Here is a 23,632-nt window from a genome sequence, read left to right as displayed (position 1 = left end):
AAAGCAGTGCAGGTTTGGTCTGCTCGGGGGGGGCCCCTGGAGCACTCCGTCAGGAGTGGGGGTAGGGCTGGGGACCCGGACTCCTGACTATTGATGGGTAGGGGCTCCAGGTTAATTCCTTATCGATGCAGAATCGTCAGCTCATTAATCACAGAAGAGGTCAGAGCTTGGGGGTACACAGCTCTATCCCCCAATCTAGAGTAAGAGCAGCTATAAGCTTAGACCCCAAGCTTCTATCCCTTTCTAGTCCCCTGAAATGAGCCAGGGACCAAAGTGACCATCTCAGTCCCTGCGGCTTTTTTTTATAGTGACCGACCAACACCGCAGTATAGCTACTGCCTAGATCCTTTGGTGGTCTCGGGAGAAAGCGCCAGTTGTCCAAGATGGACTCTTGCATCAGGGAACTGAAGTTGGGCAGCCGGCACTGAAGATGGCATTTTATCAAATCGTCATCCCCAGAGCTGCCTGCTGCCAGGTAGTAATCTGCATCCTGGGTGCTCAGGCAGGTGTTCAAAGCTGCAGGTGAGTCCTGTCCTTTACACAGTGTCACACAGGCCCATCCCCCATCTTCCGAAATCCCCCCACCTTAGATGCACCAACATCTGGCATGCCCTTGGTGTGTACTACAGAATAGGGTACAGCCTGCCGCTCCTGCCTCCTGCACCCCAGTGACACGTCAAACCTGTTTGGAGCTCAGGGAAGGCCCTGCCGAGCCCCAGGCGCAACTTGATGGCACCAAATATCCCAAGTCCAAGAATCTTGGGGCCCAAGGTTCCAGGGAATGTATGCAGCCTGCCATAGCAGAGCGGCCCCAGGGATGGCTAAGGTTTCAGAAAAATGGGTAATGCCCAGCTCCCATCGGGCTGGCTCCTTTCAGGTCTCAACTCCCCCCTCTCTTTGCCTTGGACTCAATAGGTCCCTGAAATAGGTCCCTGATGGCTGGTTACTCTCAACCCAGGTGGCGGGAGGAGGGGGCGCATATGCTCTCTAATAGGCCACATTAACCCTGAGTGAGGGCCTGAGGCCTACTCAGCTGTGGTATCCTTAAGCTTGGTCTTATGGCCCAGGCAGCACTGCCACCTGTTGGCAGTGGCTAGGAATGCAACCACACAGCATAGGGGAATCAGTGACCATGGTCCCAAGAGATTACAGAGGACCGGCAAGATGCAGACTGAGCTCGGCTCTGGAGCCAGAGGGTCCATCAGTCCTGAGAATATCAAGCGTCAGCTCCCACCCAGAGCCTGGCCGGCCATCTCCTTCACTGACTGTCAAACTTCCAAAGCCCGTCCCTGTCCCCCACCCAAGTCCCTTGAATGCCACAGTGAGCTCATTCAGTCAGCATGTTTATTGAATACCTACTATGTGCCAGCATTGTGCAGCAGGGACTTAAAGAACAAGAGAAGATAGAGAACTCAGGCTGAAGCCACCTCTCCAGCCTGGAGATGATCCAAGTGAGTCTCTCAAGGAGATGAAGGAGTCCTCGCCCCGGCTCTGGTCTTCAGGGCTACCAACTTAGCTTGTCCCAGCTCCTGTATGGTGCTGCTGTCTTCCTACTCACTCCAGCTGCCTATCAGACACCCTGCAGGCTTCCTGGACCAGTAGCTTCCCAGCAAAGCGTTGTGGACTCCGCCAGGCCTACCACTTGCACGTCCTCAGCTCCCCTCTCTCCAGCGGTGAGGTGAGAGAAGTCTCTCTACATCAACTACCAAGTGGGGTCTATGCAGATGGCGTGTCATGCTGTGGGGCTTGGGAGCAGAAATCCTAGCCCCCTGCACCAGCCTGACCCTGTCCTCCAGCACCACTACTCAAAGCTTACCTGCCTTTCAAGAAGTTAAAGATCAACCCCGGGGCTCCTCAACGGCCCCACCTTCCCCACTCTGTGAGCCCCTACCTGGCCTAAGAGCTCCAGGCGTCCACAGCCTGACCCGTGCCTGTCCAAACACAGCCAGGGCAAGATTCCCACGGAAACCTGTCCGGGCACTCCCAGTCCTAGGATCCTGGGAGAAACCGTTCCCAGGGCAGAGGCTGCTGGAATTCAGTGGGAGTTCTCTCCTCGCGGGACCACGGAGTCCCAAAGAGCTGTCACGGAGCTGAAGCAGGAGAGGACCCCGCCGCCCACGGACAGAGGTTGTGGGGAGGTGTGGGGTGTTTATTTCTGGAGCAGAGAGGAGTTGGGTGAGTGGGGCAAGGAGCTCAGCAGTGGACACAGCTGCGCATGAAGTCGACGCAGAGGCTGGTGTAGTAAGTAGGGTAGTCACGGAGGTGGCTGACATGCGCAGATGACACAAAGTCCACAGAGCGCACGAGGACCTTATGCGCCAGGCGTGCCTCCACCATGCGTTCCACGTCCCTGGCCAGGACCACCTCGTCAGCCCTGGAGTAGAGGTAGAGCTCAGGCCAGCGAGAGGCCGCATCGAGTAGCCTGTCATAGAAGTGGGTATGGAAGAGGGCCGTGAGAGGGGCGAGCAGGACGTGGAACAGGACTGCCACCAGGGCGAAGGCCGCCAGGAGCAGCAGGCGCAGCACAGCAGGCCGGTGCTCCAGGACGGCCGCCAGGGCCCGCAGAGCCCCCAGCAGGTTGCTGTCACCGGGGCCGCTGTCAAAGATGGTGCCCACCACACGCAGGTGGCAGAAGCGCCGATGGGTCTGCAGGAGCTCCAGCACGTATCGGTAGAGCATGACGCCGGCATTGCTGAAGACATGGAAGAGCAGGGGCTCCTTCTCCACCTCGTAATCAAAGAGGAGCTCAAGCAGCTTCTGGGCCAAAACACGAAGTGAAGGGATGCCCAGGGACTCGGAGAAGAAGACCATGTGCCATGGGGCTGTGTATCTGATCACGATGCAGCCCTGGGGAGAGGATAGAGGCCAGGTCGGTCTTCAGGGATGGGGGTGGGGTACGGGTGGGGGAGGGGGGAGTCCAAGCTAGGGTCAGAGATGTCCCGCATCTCTGACTGCCGACAGCCCATAAGCCTACGGGTGCTCCAGGCACCAGCTCACCGCTCACAGACACTGGGGCCTTCCAGAGTGCAAGGTACACTCGAGGCCCAGTTGCGGAATAATCACTTCATGCTGGCCACAGCCACTCAGCCTGGCACGGTCCATGAGGCCTGGAGCCATCTCCGGCCTGTGCCCTGTCTCCCTCCCACCTTCCCCCTTGCACCTCCTCTGCTCAACTCTGGCATATTTAAGGCCTCACTGCTTGGCCACACCTAGCTGCAGTGACTCTGCTCCATGCCATCCCCACCTCCCCGGCACAAGCAGCTGCCCCCACAAAATCCCACACCAGAGACACAGCCTGCATGCCCCAGCCTTGACCACCAGAGGCCACTGGTGAGCTGAACCCGCATCAAGTCCATCTCCCGTCTCTGCGAGCAGAGTCCCTGCTCTTTGGCACAGGGGCCTGGCACCCCAATTTCTCTGGTTCTAAGGCCTGGGATCGCTCCTCCCACTCGCCTTGAAATTCCAAATACAATAAACACTGTTATTCCTCAAATTCTAAAATCTGAGCCAATTTCATGTACCCCTCCATGCCTGGGTCAAGCGTGCCTCAAAACCTCCAGACAGATCCTCTCCTATGTCAGTTAGAAAAGGCAGCCAATGCCATGTGCCTGAGTGCTAATCCCCTCTGGCTGTCCTGCTCAAGAGACAGAGGGCCCTCTATCAGCGGAATCAGTTAGGCGGGCTCTGGGGTCACACAGGTCTGGCTTTGATTCCTGGCCCCACTGTTAACAGTAGGGGCGAAGAGCAAATCGCATCACCATCCTGGGCCTGTGCCTTCCGTCTGTAAACTAGGATAACGTCCACCTCGTTGGGCTATGGTGAAGACCGAATGAAAAGACACACCTCAAGTGCTCCAAACAGCACCCGGCACAAAGTCAACCAACGGTAGCAGCCATCAGTAGCGGCAGGAGTAATATGAGAACAGCCTTGAGTGACCCAGAGCGAAACCCAATGGTCAGCTGACATAATCCTGCCGTCAGTCCCTGATGTCACTGCACCCCTGCCCCTGACTTCAGTCTGACACCTGTCCCCGACTCCTCCTGGCACTATTCTCACTGGGGCCCTGGCGTGCCGAAGCCCCCCTCCCCAGACTCTGCGGAGGGGCCACTGATGCCACCTGTCCAGTCAGGCTCTAGAGAGATTTCATAAAATGCTCTGTTCTCACTTCCTAGCAGGACTTGAAGGATCTTCGCCCCAACCAAGACACAGCATTTCCCACAATGCAAACACACTCCCACATCACATGGCCGCACATGCAACTCCGAGAACCCAGCAAAGCCCACCCATTTCATATTCCACAGACACAGAGGCATGTGGCACCCACCACTCACTCATGTGCACCTGCCATGCCATGTGTAAGTACACAACAAAGCCACAGCCGGCAAGACACACCTGCATGCAGACATACCACTGGCACGTACACAGTGACATGCTGCACTCCTTTCAAGAGTACACACACACACACACACACACACACACACACACACACTCCTGCCCGAGAGCATTCACATGCAGACATAAACAGCAATTCCTATCAACATGCCATCTATGAGGACACACACGGTGTTTGCCCTCCAACCCTGTGTCACCTATGAGGGCATATGTGGAACATACCCTCTGGGGCCCCAGCACTCCCAGGGAAGGGCACATGTGTGCCCAGCTTCCCTGTGCCCGCAGGTCTGGGCCTCATGTTGAGATTTCCCAGGTGTCCACATCTCTGCTGCCACCTCCCCAGTCAGATGCTCCTATAAGTCCCTGCAGGTCACATCCCAGTCTCCCCCCCACCCCCCAGCCAAGTGGATCTCAATCTCTGGGCACACTCGGACCCGCAGCCCTGCCATGGGTCCTTGCCTCCCTCCCCTGTATTTTCAGTCTCCTCCCCTCTCTCTCTCAATTCCTGACAAACCAATCTCATTTAAAAAAATTTTTTTTAAAGCCTCAGGGCACCCAGATGGCATAGTCGGTTAAGTATCCAACTCTTGGTTTTGGCTTGGGTTGTGATCTCAAGGTCCCAAGACAGAGTCTCACGTCTAGCTCTGCACTCAGCAGAGAGTCTGCTTAAGACTCTCCCTCCTCTCCCTCTGCCCCTTGTCCCTCCACCCCCCCCCACATGCACACTGTCTCTCAAATAAAATTATTTTTTAAAAAGTCTCTGCCATTACACTGTGTTCCCCTCTAACTCTATCCCACCCTCTCTCCACCTTCCGAGACAATCTTTGACACCTGCCCTCTCCACCTCATCCCCTCCCACTAACTTTTCTGCACTGTTCTCACCAAGGTCACCCGTGCGTGCTCTCCCAAATGGCCAAATCACACAACGCCTCTTGGCACCCATCATACTTTCCTTCTAGCACAATTCGGGATCACACACTCCTGGATATATTCTCTGGTAGCCCCATGCTGGGTGTAGAGACAACTTAAAAATAAATCTTAAAAAAATAAATAAATAAAAGAGCCTTAAGGAACAAAGTAACTAGATCCAATGGGTAATCTAGATTGGATCCTAGTTTGGGCAAACCAGCTATAAAGGACATTTTGGGGACTGTAGAGCATCTGAACATGGACTGCAAACTCAAGGAGATGAAAACATTAAGCAAGGTGGAGATCAGGATCTGAAAAAAAGCATGATGCAAAATAGTATATTCAAAAACTGGAATGCTTGGGTGGCTCAGTCGGTTAGGCATCTGCATTTGGCTCAGATCATGATCCTGGGGTCCTGGGATCAAGTCTCACATCAGGTTTCTTGCTCAGCGGGTAGCCTTCTTCCTCTGCCTTTCTCCCCCTGCTTGTGCTCTCTCTCTCACACAAATAAATATTTTTTAAAAAAAGTAAATGGGGCACCTGGGTGGCTCAGTCATTAAGCGTCTGCCTTCAGCTTAGGTCATGATCCCAGGGTCCTGGGATTAAGCCCCACAATCGGGCTCCCTGCTCGGCTGCTCGGTTACACAGGGAGCCTGCTTATCCCTCTGCCCCTCCCCCTTCCTGTGCTCCCTCACACTTGCTGTGTCTGTCTCTGTCAAATAAATAAATAAATAAAATTTTTTTTTTTTTAAAGTATATTCAATAGATCTTGTTAGGTAAAGAAAAGTTACACACAGAGAAAAGCTGAAAGGATGGCACGAATGAGTAAACAGAGGTCATCTCTAGGTGGTAGATCCGGTATTTTTACTTTCTTTTAAATAATCTAGTATCAGGAGTTTGGAGTTGGAACATTTTTTTCTCCACATGCATCCTGTCCTGACCCCCTTCCTTTCCCAGAGGAGCCCTCCGCCAGCCCTGCCAACTCAACCCCACTGCCTTCCTTGGAATCTAAACCCACACCCTCCCCACAGATCCCCCTCCTCTCTTGACATTTGCCCTTTCCTTCATTCTCTGCTCTGGCCACACTTACCTAGTCCTATTCTTCCACCTGCCCTCAGGGATCTTAGTCCAATGGTGAAGCCAGACAAACAAGCCTGGCCCAGTGAGTGGAATTCAGAAGTAGCTGAAACCAGCCCCAATGCAAGGCCAGTCATAAAAGGCGACACCAAAGGACCAGCCTTCTTGGCTGGGGGAAGGCCTCAAGCTCAGAACATTTTGCCCCCAACCCTTCTCCCACTCCAGAGCCACACCCCCTTCAGCCCCAGTGCAGATGGAGGTCAGTGGAGGGAGGCTGAGGCGAGGGGCTGAGGGCACTGGCTGGCCACTGGAGATCCCCACTCCTCCTCAGCCCAGGACTTCCAGGTGGCAACGAGGGCTGTCTCCACTGGCGTCTCTCTGCTGAGGAGGGCAGGGCCAGGCCAGAAGCCACAGATGTGAAAGAGCCTTCCAAAATATAACCAGGCCCTCCTAGGGCTCTCTCCAATTACCACAAGCTCTACATCCAACTCTTGGAGTAGCCTAAGAAGAAGCCAAAAGACCTCCGGCCTGAATCTCTTTTCCAAGAGGCTCTCCTGCCACGGGAATGTGAAGGTGCCATGTCAACCCTAAGACGGAAACTCACCTGGTCAGAAAATGGAGAATATCCTGGGGGTACTCACTGTGCCCCACACTCTCAGCCCAGGCTCTTGCTGCCCATCTGGGCAACAACAGAATTGAGGTCTGGGCCGACTCCACAGCTGGGAGCACATCAGGGCTGGGCTGCCCACCTCGGGGTTTGGGGAGGAAGGAAGAGGAAGCAGGTCAGGGGCTGAAGGAGACAGACCCGGCCACAGAGCTGGCAGCAAAGGAGGGATAATCCTGCCAGAGTCCCCATGACCGCAGCGTCTTCCTCACAGGCTGTTCTCAGTACCAGGCCTGTCACATTGGTGCTCAGCAGTCGCTGCAGCCCAGAGATGAGGGCAGCCAAGGCCAAGCTCGCCACAGAGAGGCACAGCCACAGGTGGCAGTGCACCCCCCCACCCTCCCCCCACCCCCGCCCAGGCACGGTGTCCACAAGCCTGCAGTACTCACCCTTTTGTGGTAGATGGCGCTGTACTTGGCAAGGTTCTTGTCGGTGCAGCCACCCCAGCCCAAGAGAATCACCAAAGGCTGTCGAGTCCCGGCCTTCTTCCCGCCTTGGTTGGAGCTGTTCTCTGAAACAGAGACATGGGGGAACTGTCAGCACTAGAGGTGGCACACAGGGTGAGGATGACTGGCCAATCCAGAGCCAATCTAGCTGCAGGCAGGGAAGCAACGGATGCCAGACCTTGGCATATCCTGCCAGCGCCTGAGCCTCGGGTCCCCACAGGGCTCCCTCCTCTATCCCGCCTCAAGTGGCATTTAGACCTCTCAGGAGGCAATGCAGGGTCACTGGAAAAACCCACATGAGGGCACCTTTCTTTCGTAACTCAAAGACATAGCCCAGGCGAGAAAAGTGAGAACTTCCTCCATGCAATGTCACTTTCTAATCCAGAGGTCAGCAAACTACAAGCCATGGGCCAAATGTGGCCCATGCTCTAGTTTTGTATGAACCGAACACTAAAAAGAATAATGGTTTTTATATTTTTAAATGGTTAAAAAAATCAAAAGAACTAATATTTTGTGACACATGAAAGTTATATGAAATTTAAGTTTGATCGTCTACAAGAAAGTTTTATTGGAATATAGCCATGCTCATTCATTTATTTACTGTGTGTAGCTGCTTTCATGTTAAAACAGCAAAGATGAGTCATGGCAACAGGGACCCTATGGTTCGCAAAGCCTAATATACTTATGGCCCTTTACAGAAAAGGTTTGCCAGCCCTATCCTAATTTCACAAGCAGTTAGAAGAAGGAGATCTTAAAAGGAGAAAAGGATAGGACAGTGCCAAGAGGGAGGTAGAGCAGACAGACTCTGAGGGACCACATTAAACCACCCACCCTCTCCTGCCAGAGAATAATCATCGCCAATATTTGCCAAGACTTAACACTCATAACAACACTGCAAGGAATATTATTGAAGATGACGACACTGAGGCACAGAGTGGTTAAGCTACTGGCCTAAGGTCACCCAGGAAGTGTACTGCTGGGAATCTGGCCCCTAGTCTCCATCCTAACTAACCCACTGAGATGTTCTGTGCCACTGGCACTGTCCCCAACTAGAAGCAATGTCTCCTTCAGTGATGTGCCAAGGCACAAGCCAGCTGCTTCCTCCGTGGCTACTTTCCCAGAAGCTTCCCTGCAGCCTTGTTGGTCACACCTCATCTCATTTCCCCTACCAAGTAAGGACCCACGCACTCAGGGGGACTTCGGTGCCAGGACTGTCCACTCCTAGTTATCTGCCCTCCCACAAGGGCCAGGGTATGCCCTTCCCAGTATCAAGCGCCTTGTCTCTGCTCAGCGGCCACCTCGAGATTTATGGATGCCGGTGGTGACCTGGCAACAGTAAATTTCAAGGCTAGTTAAGAGGATGGTAAATATAAATCACTAACCTTTGGACAAAAGGAAGACAACAATTTCCTGTGGAAATTAACATGATTGAAAAGTTCAATGTTTCTGCTCTCCAGCAGTGGTGACTCTGGCCTTCAGAGATTAACGGCCTGCCCCCAGGGGCATCCCAGGCTGGGCTGCAACTCAGCCTGGAGCAGGAGCTGCCCATGCTCCTCAGGGCCAGCACTCCCAGGCTCCCCTGATGCCTGCCTGGCCCCGGGGGGAGGGAGACGGTCCCACAGATCTAACTCAGGTCACTCCAAACATCTGCACCACATTTCCCGGCCTGGTGTCCCCATCCCCTACTAGGGCAGCTCTTCGACTGTCCTGGCCCTTCTGGCAGAAAGGCGTCTAGGCCTTCCTGGGGCCCTAGCCCACCCTGCTGAGGATGACTGCCCCTGAAGCTTGGGCTGCAGCAGCCTCAGGGGTAGCCATCAACAGCCACCCACTTGGATCTGCCTTTGAACCTCTGAGATCCAGGAACTCGATTCCTGAGACCTGCCCCAGGGAGGCTCTCTGACCTCCGTGCAGCTGACTGAGCACAGTCTCCCCTCCCCCAGCTTACAGTGGTCCCCTCCCGGGCCACCAAGACACAGCAAAAGGCCTCAGCATTTATCTCGAACCCAGAGAAGGCAGCCAAGGGATGCCGCACCCCCGGCAGCCTCCTGAAGTTAAGGTCAGCCCACACCGGCCATGATGGTGCATTCCCGGTTGGGGAAGGTTCGAACAGCTTCTGCAGACCCTCTGACCTTCCCCTGGACATGAAACTCCCTTCTGCTCCACCAGGTTTTACAGGTGCCCAGGCTTCACTAACTCAGGGAGGAATGACTTCCCCAGAGAGGCATTTCCACGAAGAAACTCTCGGAATATGGACACCCTGAACACACTGCCCACTCCCAGAGCCCAGCCTTTCGGTACTGCTCAACATGGGTGGGAGCCCGTCCCTCCATTCAAGCCAGGCACTGGAGGGGGCCCCTGAGCCGCAACTGCTCTTCCTGCCCGTGGGAATCTCCCATTCCCCCGACACAATCTCATCCCAGGGCCCCACTCTCTCTACTCATTCCTAACTTCAGCCCTCATCCTCACCTCCTCCCATTGGAGCCGTGCTGCCTGCTCTGACTCTAGATTTCAAGTGCTATTACCCAGAAACTCCAAGGTGGTCTGGCAATGTGGCTGAGAGTGCTGGCGACCAGGAAGGCCCCCCAGAGGAAGACACACTGCTGGGCTGCCCTGGAGGCCCAGTACAAACACACCAGGTGGAGAGAGGCCATGGGTGGGGGCAGGAGGCTCTGGAGATGCTAGGGTTGGTGTAGGTAGGCCCAGCAAGCAGTCCTGGGGGCTCAAAGCTGGGGTGAGGAGCGACAGTGTTTGCAAGAGCTACTGAGAGTGGCACTGGGGTCCCATCCTGCAGGGCCTTTCAAGCCATGCGTAGGAGTTGGGATTTTATTCCAAGAGCAAAGGACGAGTCTGGAATTGGGGAAGTGGCAGGATCCAATCTGGATTGATTAATGACTTGTAGGATGATTTAATGTCTGTCTCTCCCTTTAGCCAGCAGGCTCTGTGAAGGCAGGCGCTGAGCATTGCGTGTTTATCACTCCGTCCCCAGTGCCCAGCCCTGTAGCTGGCCCATTCAGGCGCGCAGGGGAAACGTGCTGGAATGAACATGGGGCTGCCAAGTGAAGGATGGATCCAAGGACAAAGAGCTAGCATTCTTCTTGATACCTGCTGCCCTTTCCAGAGTAATACAAGTAATTGTTATGGCCACTGTTATTTATTGCCACATCCAGATCACAATTCCTCCATCCTCTTATAAAAGCCCCTGTTCTTTCTGTGCTTATTCCACTGACCAGATCACCCGGTTCCCGCCTGTGGCTGACATCTCAGGGCCTCCGGCTGCTGCCCCTTGGGGACAAGACTTGGGCTCTGGGTCTACCTCTCATTTATGTTCCAAGACTTCCCACGACTCGGTGCAGGCAATCAAATCCACTTCCTAAGCCATCACAAACCTCTTGAAGCCCACATCTCCTTCCAGCTCTTCTCTCCCCATCTTTCCCCATCACCAAGAAAAACAGCAATGGTAACAGGGAAAAGAGCGTTTCGCCTCAAACACTGTTCTGAGCCCTTTATGTGTCAATTCACCAAACTTTACAACGTTCCCATGAACAATGTACTGTGATTATTCTCATTTCGTGATGAACAACTTAAGGCACAGAGATAATAGATAACTGGCTCAAGGTCACACAGCTAATAACCAGTGAAACTGGAATCCCAACCCAAGTGGTCTCGAGACCAGCTTGTAACCACTGCCCTGGCCGGCGCCCTGGGTAACAAAACCCAAGCCCCCCAGGCTGAACCAAGTCTCTACCACCTAAGCTCCAAGCGTGTACACATAGCTGCCTTTGCCCATCAACAGATCCACTCTGACCTCTTTTTCCTCCTCCTCCTCCTCCTCAGGGACCTCTGCCCCACCCCAGCCAGAGCCCCCATATATGCTGCCTCATTGGGTCCTAAACCATTGTAGGAATTAGGTACTATTGTTCCCAGTCCACAGATGAGAAAACTAAAACACAGAGAAAGTAAGTCCCTCTCCCCAAGAACATGCAGCCAGGAAGTAGCAGAGCCAGCATCCATCTCTCTGGACCCCGAAGCCACCCAGCTCCCATCGCCACCCTGCTCCCATCTCCAGGATCTGGCACATGCTCCCCACTCTCCCCGGCCCAGTGTGCCGCTGTTCCATGTTTATGCCCATTTGTGGGCTAATGCCTGCTCCACCTGCTGAGTCGCCTCACTGTTACTTCCAGGAAGCCTCCCCCAGAGGGTGAGGGCTCCGGCAACCCCTTTTCATCCCCAACCCCCAATCACCAGACTGGGTTAGACTCCACTGGGATGGGGAGGAGGCTGCAGTAACATGCAAGGCCAGCAAAGGCAAAGGCCTGAACCCCAACAGCAGAAGACAGGTAGGAAGGTGGGGGGAAAGGACAGGGACAAGAGTAGTTTTGGACATGGATCAAAAAATCTCAAAAGCATGCCATCTTTGACATAGCAATCCTAAGAAAGAAAAATGTTTAATCATATGGAAATATTTGATAATACATGAAGCAAATTAGAGACACACACGTAAGAGCTAAAACCTTTAATAAAACCCTTCAAAGAAAACACAGGAGTAAATCTTTGTGGCCTGGCATTAAGCAACGGTTTCTTGGACATGACCAAAAGTCCAAGGACTAAAAGAAAAAAAAAAAAAAAGATAAATTGGGATTTTGTCAAAATTCAAAATATTTGTACTTCAGAGGACACCATCAAAAAAGTGAAACGAACAACCCCCAGAATGGGAGGAGATATTTGTAAGTAATATATCTGATAGGGGGTTTGTATCTGGCATATACCAAAAACTTCTCACAATTCAACAATAAAAAGACAACCCGATTAAGATGGGCAAAGGATTTGAATACACATTTCTCCAAAGAAGAGAGACAAATGATCAATGAGCACATGAAAAGATGTTCAACATCACAGTCCTTAAGGAAATGAAAATGAAAACTGCAGTGAGATCCCATGTTATACCCACGAGGATGGCTAAAATCAAAAAGTCAGGTAGTAACAAATGTTGATGAGGGCGTGGAGAGATCAGACCCTCATACACTACGGGTGAGAACACAAAAAGGTGCATTTAGAAAGCAGTTTGGCAGTTCCTAAGAAAAAAATTAACCATCAAGTTACCACAGGACCCAAGACACCTGGATGGCTCAGTCAATTAAGTATCTGCTTTAGGCTCAGGGCATGATCCCAGGGTCCCTGGATGGAGTCCCAAATCAGGTTCCCTGCTCAGCGGGGAGCCTGCTTCTCCCTCTGCTGTTCTCCCTGCTTGTGCTTCTTCTTCTTTTTTTTTTTTTTAAGATTTTATTTATTTATTTGCCAGAGAGAGAGAGAGAACACAAGACACAAGCAGGCAGAGTGGCAGGCAGAGGCAGAGAGAGAAGCAGGCTCCCCGCTGAGCTAGGAGCTCAATGTGGGACTCAATCCCAGGACCCTGGGATCAGGACCGAAGCTGAAGACAGCAGCTTAACCGACTGAGCCACCCAAGCATCCCCCACTGCTTGTGCTTCTATCTTTATCTCTCTCTCTCTAACAAATAAATACGTAAAATCTAAAAAAAAAAAAAAAAAAAGTTACCTCGGGACTCAGCACTTCTATTCCTGGGTAAACACACACCTAAGACACCTGAAAGCATGTGTCCACACAAAAACCTGGACACAAATGTTCAGAGCCACAGATATTCACAAGAGGCACCAAGTAGGAACAATCCAAATGCCTATCAGTAACATGGTATAGCCATACCATGAAATACTATTTCGTCATTAAAAAAAGCAATGACGGGGATGCCTGGGTGGCTCAGTGGGTTAAGGCCTCTGCCTTCAGCTCAGGTCATGATTTCAGGGTCCTCGGATCGAGCCCGCATTGGGCTCTCTGCTCAGCAGCGAGCCTGCTTCCCGCCTCTCTCTCTCTGCCTGCCTCTCTGCCTACTTGTGATCTCTGTCTGTCAAATAAATAAAATCTTAAAAAAAAAAAAAAAAAGCAATGACGTGCCAACACAGGCTACAACATGGATCATGTTAAGTAGAAGCCAGCCACAAAAGACTATATATCACATGATTCCATTTATATAAAATGTCCAGAATAGGTAGATCCACAGAGAAGCTGAGTAGTGGTTACGAGGAGCTAAAGGGGATGGGGGGGTGGGGGGGAAGAGGTGTGACTAATGGGTATAGGGTTTCTCTGAGATGACGGAAACCGTTCTGGAGTCAGTGGTGATGCAGAATTGCACAATTCTGTGAATATACTAAAAAACAATACAAGCTTTAAAGGGTGAGTTTTATGGCATATGAATTATATCCCAATAATGCTATTATTTTTAAAAATTAATAATAATAGGGTTGCCTGGCTCTCTCAGTCTGTAGAGCATGCAATTCTTGACCTCAATGTTTTAAGTTCAAGTCCCATGGTGGCTATAGAGATTACTTTAAAATCTTTTTAAAAATTAGTAATACATTGGGGCACCTGGGTGGCTCAGTGGATTAAGCCGCTGCCTTCGGCTCAGGTCATGATCTCAGGGTCCTGGGATCGAGCCCCGCATCGGGCTCACTGCTCCGCAGGGAGCCTGCTTCCTCCTCTCTCTCTGCCTGCCTCTCTGCCTACTTGTGATCTCTCTCTCTGCCAAATAAATAAATAAAATATTAAAAAAAAAAAGCCCATTTAAAAAAAAATTAGTAATACATTAAGTGAAAAAGCACGTTGAAAAGCAGCATATACAACAGAATATATATATATATACATTTATAATTATAGGTGCGGGGTGCCTGAGTGGCTCAGTGGGTTACATCCTCTGTCTTCGGTTCAGGTCATGATCCCAGGGTCCTGGGATCGAGCCCCGCATCAGGCTCTCTGCTCAGTGGGGAGCTTGCTTCCCACCCTCTCTCTGCCTACCTCTTTGCCTACTTGTGATCTCTGTCAAATAAATAAAATCTTTAAATATATATATATTTATAGGCACATATATATTTACGTATATACACACACATATATTTATGCATAGAAAAAACACATCAAATATTAATAGCAATTATTTCTGGGACAAGAGGCAATTGCTTTTTCATGACTTTTTTTTTTTACCCACTTTCTAAAATCAACATGCTATCACTTTTGCAATGAGAGTTAAAATATTATTTTAGTCCCTTGGTAAGGCAGAAGTATTCTTTTCAACCCTGGTGATTCTTGAGCACCCACAAAACAATTTAATCTCACAGTCTCCCTGCCCTCTAGAATTTCTCAACAAAACAATACTGACACCAATAATAGAAGAATTACAGATACACATATTGTACAACAGTTCAAGTCATAAAACTAAAGCATAGATTAGATTGTGTATATCCCAGGGGCATGTGGAGAAGACAAAGGAAAGGCTGACAAGAAATAAGGGTATACAGCACCATACATGCTTTTTATCTGTAAGTCAGAATCAAAATGCAAAGAACCTATGTTTTCTTTTTAAAATGCAAAGACTAAAAGGATCCTCAGTGTCCTCTACTCCCCAGCAAAACTTTCTAGAATCTCACATACCTAGTTCCGGTATTTATTTTTTCTTTAAGTAAACTCTATCCCCAACATGGGCTCGAATTCACGGCGCCAAGATCAAGAATCACATATTCTACCGACTGAGCCAGTCAGGTGCTCAACAGTTCCCATATTTATATATTTATATTTAAGTTACTTTATATTTTTTTTTTTTTACTTTTTGAAATAGGAGCCTAGGAAAGTAGCACAGTACATACTTTATAAAACCATATCTGAATTCAAGAGAGAGAGACAAACCAAGAAACAGACCCTTAAGGATAGAGAAAAAGCTGATGCTCGCCAGAGGGTGGGGCAGGGGATGGATGAAACAGATGATGGGGATTGAGGAGCGTCCTGGTCGTGATGAGCCCTGGGTGCTCTATGGAAGTGTCAAATCACTACATTGTATACCCGAAACTAGTAACAGAACACTGTATTTTAACTAACTGGAATTAAAATTAGAACTTTACAAAAAATAAAAATAAAAGAAAACCTTATCTGCATCCAAATCTCTGGCTCTGCCACGGATAATTATGAACCAGCCCTTGAGCAAGCTCCTTCAACTTCAATTTCCTTATCTGTAAAACGGGGCTCTTAAGGGGCACCTGGGTGGCTCAGTTGTTAAGCAACTGCCTTTGGCTCAGGTCATGATCCCGGGGTCGTGGGATCGAGCCCAACACTGGGCTCCCTGCTCAGCGGGGAGTCTGTTTCTCCCTCTCCTACTCCCCCTATTTATATTCCTCCTCTCTCTGTCTCTCTCTCTGTGTCAAATAAATAAATAAAATCTTTCTTTAAAATGGGGCTATTAATATGTAGATTAAATAAGATAATGTCTGTCGAGGGCTTAGCATGGTACCTGGCACAAAGAAAAGAGTTCAATGAACCCCAGATACTATTATTCCTTCACAAGCAGCATGTGCGTACTGCAGAAAAGGAGAAAATGAATGTCTAATAAAATTGGAATCCCACTGTTTTGTAATCTGCTTTCTTCCATTTAGCAATATATTGTGAACCTCTTTCCCTGTCAGCTTATATATTTCTACATCACTCTTTTTAGCGGCTACAGAGCGACCATAGAATATTTCATAATTTGTGGTGACCAATCTCCCATTATTGGACATGATGTTTCCAATTTTTGCTATTATAAAAGGACTCTGTTGGACACCTCTTTCTTTGTGTGTGTCCTTAATTGTGTCCTAGAAATGGAACTATAGTCAAGCAACACTTCCTAAGGGCAACAGGAATCTGCACGCACTAGCTGAGGAGTGGAACTCGAGTTGAAATCTGGGATCATTTGGGGTTAAGACACCTCAGCTCCCTGGAGTTTCTGGTCCTCATATGTAAAACAGAGTAAGACCTCTCCCTCCTTCACAAAGTGGTTGCCATTAATAAAATCATGAGAGGTACTCCTGGCAGGCCTGGCATGTGAGCAGGACATGGTCAACAGAGGAAGGGCAAGAGAGACCCTGGCGAGCTCAGAGAAGAGAGGCCTGGAAAGAGTCCACCAGGTTTGGACCTCAAATCCACAGCCTAGATGGCGCCTGGTATAGAGCAGACAAATTAGACAGGGTTTTTGCTAATGTGCGGAAGAAACTGTGATTCCAAAAAATACAGGCATACCTTGGAGATACGTGAGCTTATTCCCAAACAACCCCAAAAAAGCGAGTATCACAATAAAGTAAGTCAAACAAATTTTTTGGTTTCCCAGTGCATACAAACGTTGTTTTCACTATACTATGGTCTATGAAGTATGCACTCGCATTGTCTAAAAATATAATGTACATACCTTAATCTAAAAACACTTTATTGCTGGGGTGCCTGGCTGGCTCAGTCAGTACAGCATGGGACCCCTGATCTCAGGGTTGTGGGTTCAAGCCCCACACTGGGTGTCGAGTTTACTTTAAAAAAATAAAATCTTTAAAAATTCTTTACTGCTGGGACACCTGGGTGGCTCAGTGGGTTAAGCCTCTGCCTTCCACTCAGGTCATGATCTCAGGGTCCTGGGATCAAGCCCTGCATCGGGCTCTCTGCTCGGCAGGGAGCCTGCTTCCCCCTCTCTCCCTGCCTGCCTCCCTGCCTACTCTCTCTGTCAAATAAATAAGTAAAATCTTTAAAAAAAAATACTTTATTGCTAAAAAATGCCAATCTTCATCTGAGTTTTCAGCGAGTCCTAATCTTTTCACTGGTGGAGGGTCTGACCTCGCTATTGATGGCTGCTGACCAGTCAGGGTGGTGGCCGCTGAAGGTTTGGGCGGCGGCAGTGGTTTCTTAAAATATGACAACAAGGAAGTTTGCTGCACTGATTGGCTCCTCCTTTCCAAAACGATTTCCCTGTAGCACGTGATGCTGTTTGATAGCATTTTACCCAGAGCACAACTTCTTTCAAAATTGGAACTCAGTCCTCTCAAACCCTAAAGCCGCTTCAGCAACTGAGTTTACGGTCCTTTACTGTCATCTCCACGATCTTCACAGCGTCTTCACCGGGAGCAGGTTCCATCTCCAGAAACCACTGTCTTTGTTCCTCGTAAGCTGTAACTCCTCACCTGTTCAGGTTTTCTCAAGGGATGGCCGCACTTCAGCCGCTCCTTCAGGCTCTACTTATGACTCTCGTTCTCTTGCCCTTTCCACCCCATCTGCGGTCACTTCCTCCGCTCAAGTGCTCAACCCCTCACAGTCACCCCTGAGGGTTGGAACCACCTTCTTCCGAAGTCCTGTTAATGTTGCTATTTTAACCTCTTCCCATGAATCACAAATATTCTTAATGGCGTCTAGAATGGTGAATCCTTTCCAGAATGTTTTTGGTTTACTTTGCCTGGGTCCACCAGAGGAATCACTCTGTGGCAGCTCCAGCCTCAAGAAATGTATTTCTTAAATAACAGGACTTGAGTTGAAATTACTCCTTGATCTATGGGCTGCAGAATTGATATTATGCTATCAGTCATGAAAACAACATTAATCTTATCATACACCTCCATCAGAGCCCTTGGGTGACCAAGGGTGACGAAGATACATTGTCAATGAACACTAATATTTTGAAAAGAATCTTTTCTTCTGAGCAGAAGGCCTCAACAGTGGGCTTCAACTATTCAGTAAACCATGTTGGAAACAGATGTGCTGGCATCCAGGTTTTGCTGTTCAATTCAGAAAGCACAGGCAGAGTGGACTTATCATAATTCTGAGGGCCCTAGAATTTTCAGAATGGTACAGAAGCATTGCCTTCAACTTAAAGAGTCACCATCTGCCTTAGCTTCTAGCAAGAGAGTCAGCCTGTCCTTAAAAGCTTTGAGGCCCAGGAATTGACTTCTCCTCTTTAGCTATGAAAATCCTACATTGCTTCTTCTTCCAACACAAGACTGTTTCTTCTACACTGAAAATCTGTTGTTTAGTGCAGCCACCTTCGAATGATCTTAGCCAAGTCTTCTGGTTTCTACACCATAACTTGCTGCTTCACCTTACACTTTTATGCTATGGAGACAGCTTCTTTCCTCCAACCTCAGGAACCCATCTCCGCCAGCTTCCAGCTTTTCTTCTGCAGCTTCCTCCCCTCTTGGCCTTCAGAGGATTGAAGAGAGTGAGGGCCTTGCTCTGGATTTAGGCTCCGGCTTAAGGGGATGTTTGATCTTCTATCCAGACCACTAAAACTCTCTCCACATCAGCAGTAAGATTGTTTTCTTAGCATTCGTATGTTCACTGGAGTGGCACTTTTTTTTTTTTTTTTTAAGATTGTGTTTATTTATTTGACAGACAGAGATCACAAGTAGGCAGAGAGGCAGGCAGAGAGAGAGAGAGGAGGAAGCAGGCTCCCCGCTGAGCAGAGAGCCCAATGTGGGGCTCGATCCCAGGACTCTGGGATCATGTCCTGAGCCGAAGACAGAGGCTGTAACGCACTGAGCCACCCAGGTGCCCCAGAGTGGCACTTTTGATTTCCTTCAAGAACTTTTCCTTTGCCTTCACAACTTGGCCATTTGGTTCAAGAGGACTGGTGTTCAACCTCTCTCAGCTTTCCACAGTCCTTCCTTAATAAGCGTAATCATTTCTGGCTTTTGATTTAAAGTGAGGGACTCATGATTCTTCCTTTCACTTGAACACTTAGAAGCCACTGTAGGGTTATGAACTGGCCTAATTTCAATACTGTGTTCTGAGGGAAAAGGAAGGCCCCAGGAGAGGGAGAGAAACGATGGAGTGGCCAGTCAGTGGAACAGTTAGAACACACACAACAATCATTGGTTAAGTTCAGTGTCTTACAAAGGTGGGGTTTCATGGCGCCCCCAAACAAGGTCAATAGTAACATCAAAGGTCACTGACCACAGATCACCATAAAAAAATATAAAAATATAATCATAGTAGAAAAGTCTGAAATATTATGAGAATTACCAAAATATGACACAGAAACGTGAAGTGAGCAAATGCTGTTGGAAAAATGGCACCCATAGACTTGCTTGATGCAAGGTTACCACAAACCTTCAATTTGTCAAAAAAAAAAAAAAAAAAACCACATCTGCGAAGTGTAATAAGGCAAAGCACAATAAAACAAGGTATGCCTGTAAATTAAACTCCTGTTTAAAAAAAAAACAGGGGGGCCCACAGGCAAGGAGAGGATGAAGTCCCAACTTACTCTTCACCTGGGCCTCTGAGGCCTCTCTGGTGTGACAGCTCTGTGGGACCACCTCAGTCCTCCTCCAGCACCTCTACTTCTGCATTTTCTTTGCTCACCATCTACCCATCAGCTCTAGGTCCAGTGGGCCACTCTGCTCCAGAAGCCCACCGTAACCACTGGGGCCCACCATGGTGTTCAAAACCACTCAAAACTATTTCCCAGGTGCCAGTGAAAGCTTCCTGAAGGTTAAGTAGCCTTTTCTTTTTTTGCCCCCCACTTTTTTTTTTTTTTTTTTTGCAAGTGCTGAGCAGAAGAGCAGGTTCACAATAAAACCTGGGCTCACAATAAAACCTGGGCTCACAATAAACCTGTCACTTCCCCTCTTTGTGACCTCCAAAGGCCTTCCTTGTACTCAAAGGGTAGGCCCCTTATCCAGACCCTGTGAATCAATTATTTCTGAAAATGTTTACTAAGCATGAGAGCAATATAATGCTGTTAAGAAGGCCTCCTGGCCTGCCAGCAAGCCAAAGAGGGGCCTGGGGCAGCGCTTGGCTGACCAATCTCTGGCTGGGAGAAGGGACAGCTTAGCCTCAGCCTGGGATGTCAGAGCATCTCTGGCTCAGGCCTACAGAGCTGCCAAGTGACTCCATTCAGGTCCTTTGGCACCTCATCCCTGCCAGGCCCTAGCAACAGTGAGCAAAACCATCAAAAGCACTACCACAGGGATCCCTGCTATGGGAGCCAAGAGAATAGAACCTTCCCCAAGAAAATGAGATGGGAACAGAGTATTAGGAGGGGACTGGGATCACTGTTCAGGGAAGAAGGATGCAGGGAGATTCCAGGTCAAGGGATCAGCTTCAGCAAAGGAGCGGACAGACTACTCTCCCAGCATGGGCAGTCACAGATACTGGCTGGTGGGATTCCCAGCAGAAGGATCCAGGGCTGCCCAGCCTGGGCTCTGAACAACCCTAGATCTGCAGCTGCTTCTACTTAACTGATAGGCCAGCAGCAGCTGCTCGCCTGTCAGCTCACAGCAGTGCTGGGCATCACAGTTTTCATGTTCAAATATGGGGGAGAGAAATTCCAGAAACCAAACATGATTGCCCTACATACTTCTATACCATTAAACAGCAAATGCAAAAGAAAGACAGTCTCCAGGATCCCCCCAGGCTATCCTCATGTGAAACCATGTCAGCCTGGAGGGAGCTTTCTGCAGATGGGAAACGGATTCAGGGGATCACAGTGCTGTTATCTCTTGCTGAGGGGAGCTACAACCCCCAGCCCAGCTCTGGGGCATGCGCTTTGAGAGGGAAAGGCATGATGAACTAAAGCCCATCCAGAGAAGCAATCAGATGGAAGACGTCCTTAGAACCACATCGGAGGAAGGACAGCTGACAGCCCTAGAGGTATTCCTCTTGGAGAACAGAGATGTGAGGAAGGCATGAGCTGACCTCCTGAAGAGAGAGGAAGAGAGATTACCTTGCTGTGTTGCACCCACCCCGACCTTCTTGTCCTGCAATTACCACATCATTGTGAAACCGCCTGCTTATATATCCTCCCACCTCCTGAAAATCATAGCTCCCTGAACGCAGCCTGTGCGTGAGTCACTTCTCAGGCACCAGCAACTAAGCTGCGGCCAGGACACACCAAAATGCTGAACTGAAAACAGAAATGACAGGAAGGACTATAGTGGCTCAAGAAAGGGAAGTGCTTTCTAACAATCCCAGTTACCTACAGCAGGCCAGGATGTTTGGGAGGAAGCGTCCTGTCAGGGAAGGGTCTGGAAGCAACAGAATACCCTCATGCTAGTAGGATTAAATAGCCCCCTGAGGTTTCTTCCAATTCTAGGACCCTGCCTCCTGACGCAGTGAGGGGAGCCACAAGAAGAGGAGATACACCGACATGCCAGGCACACACATCCAGTCAGTGTCTCGGAAACCCTCACAATCCCGCGAAAGAGGCACTGTTATGGAGGAATCTGAGGCCCAGGAAGGTTCAACAACTTGCCAAAGCCCTAAAACCGGTAGGAGATAGAAGTGAGGCAAAAAGACCACCAGGCTGCTCACATGGGCTGAGAGAGCACATCTGCCCTCCTAATCACAAAGAGGGCAGCTCCAGCCCTTTGCAGATGGTGGCTCTCCACAGGCAAGAATATTAACTGGTGGGGCAGCTGGGTGGCTCAGTGGGTTAAGCCTCTGCCTTCAGTTCAGGTCATGGTCTCAGAGTCCTGGGATCCAGCCCCGAATCGGGCTCTCTGCTCAGTGGGGAGCCTGCTTCCCCCTCTCTCTCTGCCTGCCTCTCTGCCTACTTGTGATCTATCTCTCTGTGTCAAATAAATAAATAAAATCTTAAAAAAAAAAGAATATTAATTGGCTTCATCTCTCCCTGATGCCAAACTTCTGAAAAGTATTTTTACACCCATAAGCCCAAGAGCCCTCTGCCACCATACACAGCCCTAAGGAACTAGGGCCATCTGTCCTGTGGAAGCCTAGGGGCTGCCCTCTCCTCCTAGACCCCAACCAATAACACAAGATGCTATGGGAAGGGGCTGGGGAGGCTCTCCTGAAGGAGGGAACATCTGAGCTAAGCCTTCAATGACGAACTGGACAAGGACAAGGGGACAGGGTGGCACAGCCAAGGGGAAAGGGCATTCCAGACAGAGGAAACAGCAGGAGTAGAGGCAGAGAAGCAAGGAGTGTATGGAGAATCACAAGCCGCTTGGGTTGCCAGAACATAAAACTCAAAGCGGGCTGCTAAAGTGCAAAGAACTTTGAATGCCACCTTAAGGAACCTGAACTTGATTTATCCTGAGGGCCCTAAGGAGCCACTGAAGGGTTTTACGCAGAGCGGTGATAAGAACAAACCTCTACGTTAAGGAAGATCGCCAATAGCCATTCAAGAGGCTGCTTGGTTGGCAGTGAGACTGGAGGGTGGAAAGGCCATGTGGACCAAAGGAGGGAGAGACATGCTGGGCTCAGTACCTCAAGCCTCCTCTATCAAAATTCCCAGTCAGCGCCAAACGTTCTGTTCTCTGGGCCTGCAATCCAACTCTCACTGCAGGGACCCAGGACTGGTCTACAGGCTACTCATTTTGTGGAGCCTCCCACACAGCGCTCTTTAATGATGCGACTCCAGGGAGGAGGAACGCTAAAAACTATACTTACTCCATGCCAGGCACTATGCTGGGTCCGTTACACAAACTACCTCAGTTGTGCAACCAACAGCCCTGGAAAGGGAGTCACTATGGGTAGCCTTGTTTTGCAGACGAGGAAACTGCCAGACGTCATCTAGCTACTAAAGGGGGGATCTGAACCGACTTCTACCTGACCGGCAGAGACTGCTTGGTTCACCACTGCCAAGGAAAGTGGGAGGGATGAGTCCGTGTCCCGGGCTTCTGCAAGGACCCCCGGGAAAACAGTGGGTGGAAAATAATGTGGGTGGGTCCCCAGCCACAACCGCCGACGAAAGGCTGGAAGTGGGAAGCCTGACCCCAAACAAAGGAAGGACAGCCCCTGCCCTCGGCAGCCTTCAGCTTCGGGGGGAGAAACGAAGGCACGGACCTGAGAACTGCCACCGAAAAGACAGAAAAAGCCCCCAAAAGAGCCGAGGGCGCAGGGAAGGGGCGGGACTCGGACGCGGAGACCACTCCGGGGCGGGGCTTGTGCGGGGCGGGACTCTGTGGGCCCGACCAAGTCTAGGACCTGCAGGACCCCGTGAGGGGGCGGGTCGCGAGAGGGCGGGGCTCCGAAAGGGGCGGAGTCACAGCTGTGCTTGTGACCCAGAGACTCGTCAGGTTACCTCCCCAAGATGGGACCCGACCCTCGTTCCATACCCTGGCTCCAGCAGGGCTGATCCGGGATCTCGATGGTGTAATCCAGCTCAGCCGAGGCCATGGTGAAGGCGCCAGACCTCAGCACGGGCCTCCGCCGGAACTCCCGCTCGCGCGCCCGCGCCTCACCCGGGAGCCTCCTGGGCGCCGCCCAATCACCACCCCCCTCCCCCGTCGCTGCCCAATCCCTGAGCCGCGCTCTGTGACCTCCCGGCCTAGCAACCTCC

General features: G+C 50.3%; 1 protein-coding gene across 2 annotated transcripts; it reads right to left on the bottom strand.

Moving 5' to 3' along the window:
- Nucleotides 1-3: 3 nt before the first annotated feature.
- TMEM53 (transmembrane protein 53) lies at nt 4-23,609 on the bottom strand. 2 transcript variants are annotated; one of them, XM_045997842.1, is made up of 3 exons: nt 23,409-23,609; nt 7,432-7,553; nt 4-2,847 (listed from the first exon to the last, which is right to left on the bottom strand). In XM_045997842.1, the coding sequence occupies exons 1-3, from the start codon at nt 23,467-23,469 to the stop codon at nt 2,194-2,196; spliced, it is 837 nt and encodes a 278-aa protein (XP_045853798.1). In that variant the 5' UTR covers nt 23,470-23,609; the 3' UTR covers nt 4-2,193. The 2 variants fall into 2 exon arrangements, with proteins under 2 accessions (XP_045853798.1, XP_045853805.1); XM_045997849.1 differs by lacking the exon at nt 23,409-23,609 and adding an exon at nt 6,983-7,127 and having other exon boundaries at nt 7,432-7,514.
- Between the last annotated feature and the right edge of the window lie 23 nt (nt 23,610-23,632).

Source organism: Meles meles, chromosome 1, assembly GCF_922984935.1.
Source record: "Meles meles chromosome 1, mMelMel3.1 paternal haplotype, whole genome shotgun sequence".
In the NCBI taxonomy this organism is placed as follows: domain Eukaryota; kingdom Metazoa; phylum Chordata; class Mammalia; order Carnivora; family Mustelidae; genus Meles; species Meles meles.
The sequence above is the reverse complement of the archived record's forward strand: the minus strand, read 5'-3'. Positions and strand labels throughout refer to the sequence as shown.

Coding starts and splice junctions, on each gene's coding strand:
- TMEM53 (XM_045997842.1), bottom strand. CDS start 23,469: ATGGCCTCGGCTGAGCTGGATTACACCATCGAGATCCCGGATCAGCCC. Junction 7,554..23,408: donor TCAGCCCTGCTGGAGCCAGG/GTATGGAACGAG, acceptor TCTCTGTTTCAG/AGAACAGCTCCAACCAAGGC. Junction 2,848..7,431: donor GCGCCATCTACCACAAAAGG/GTGAGTACTGCA, acceptor TCCTCTCCCCAG/GGCTGCATCGTGATCAGATA.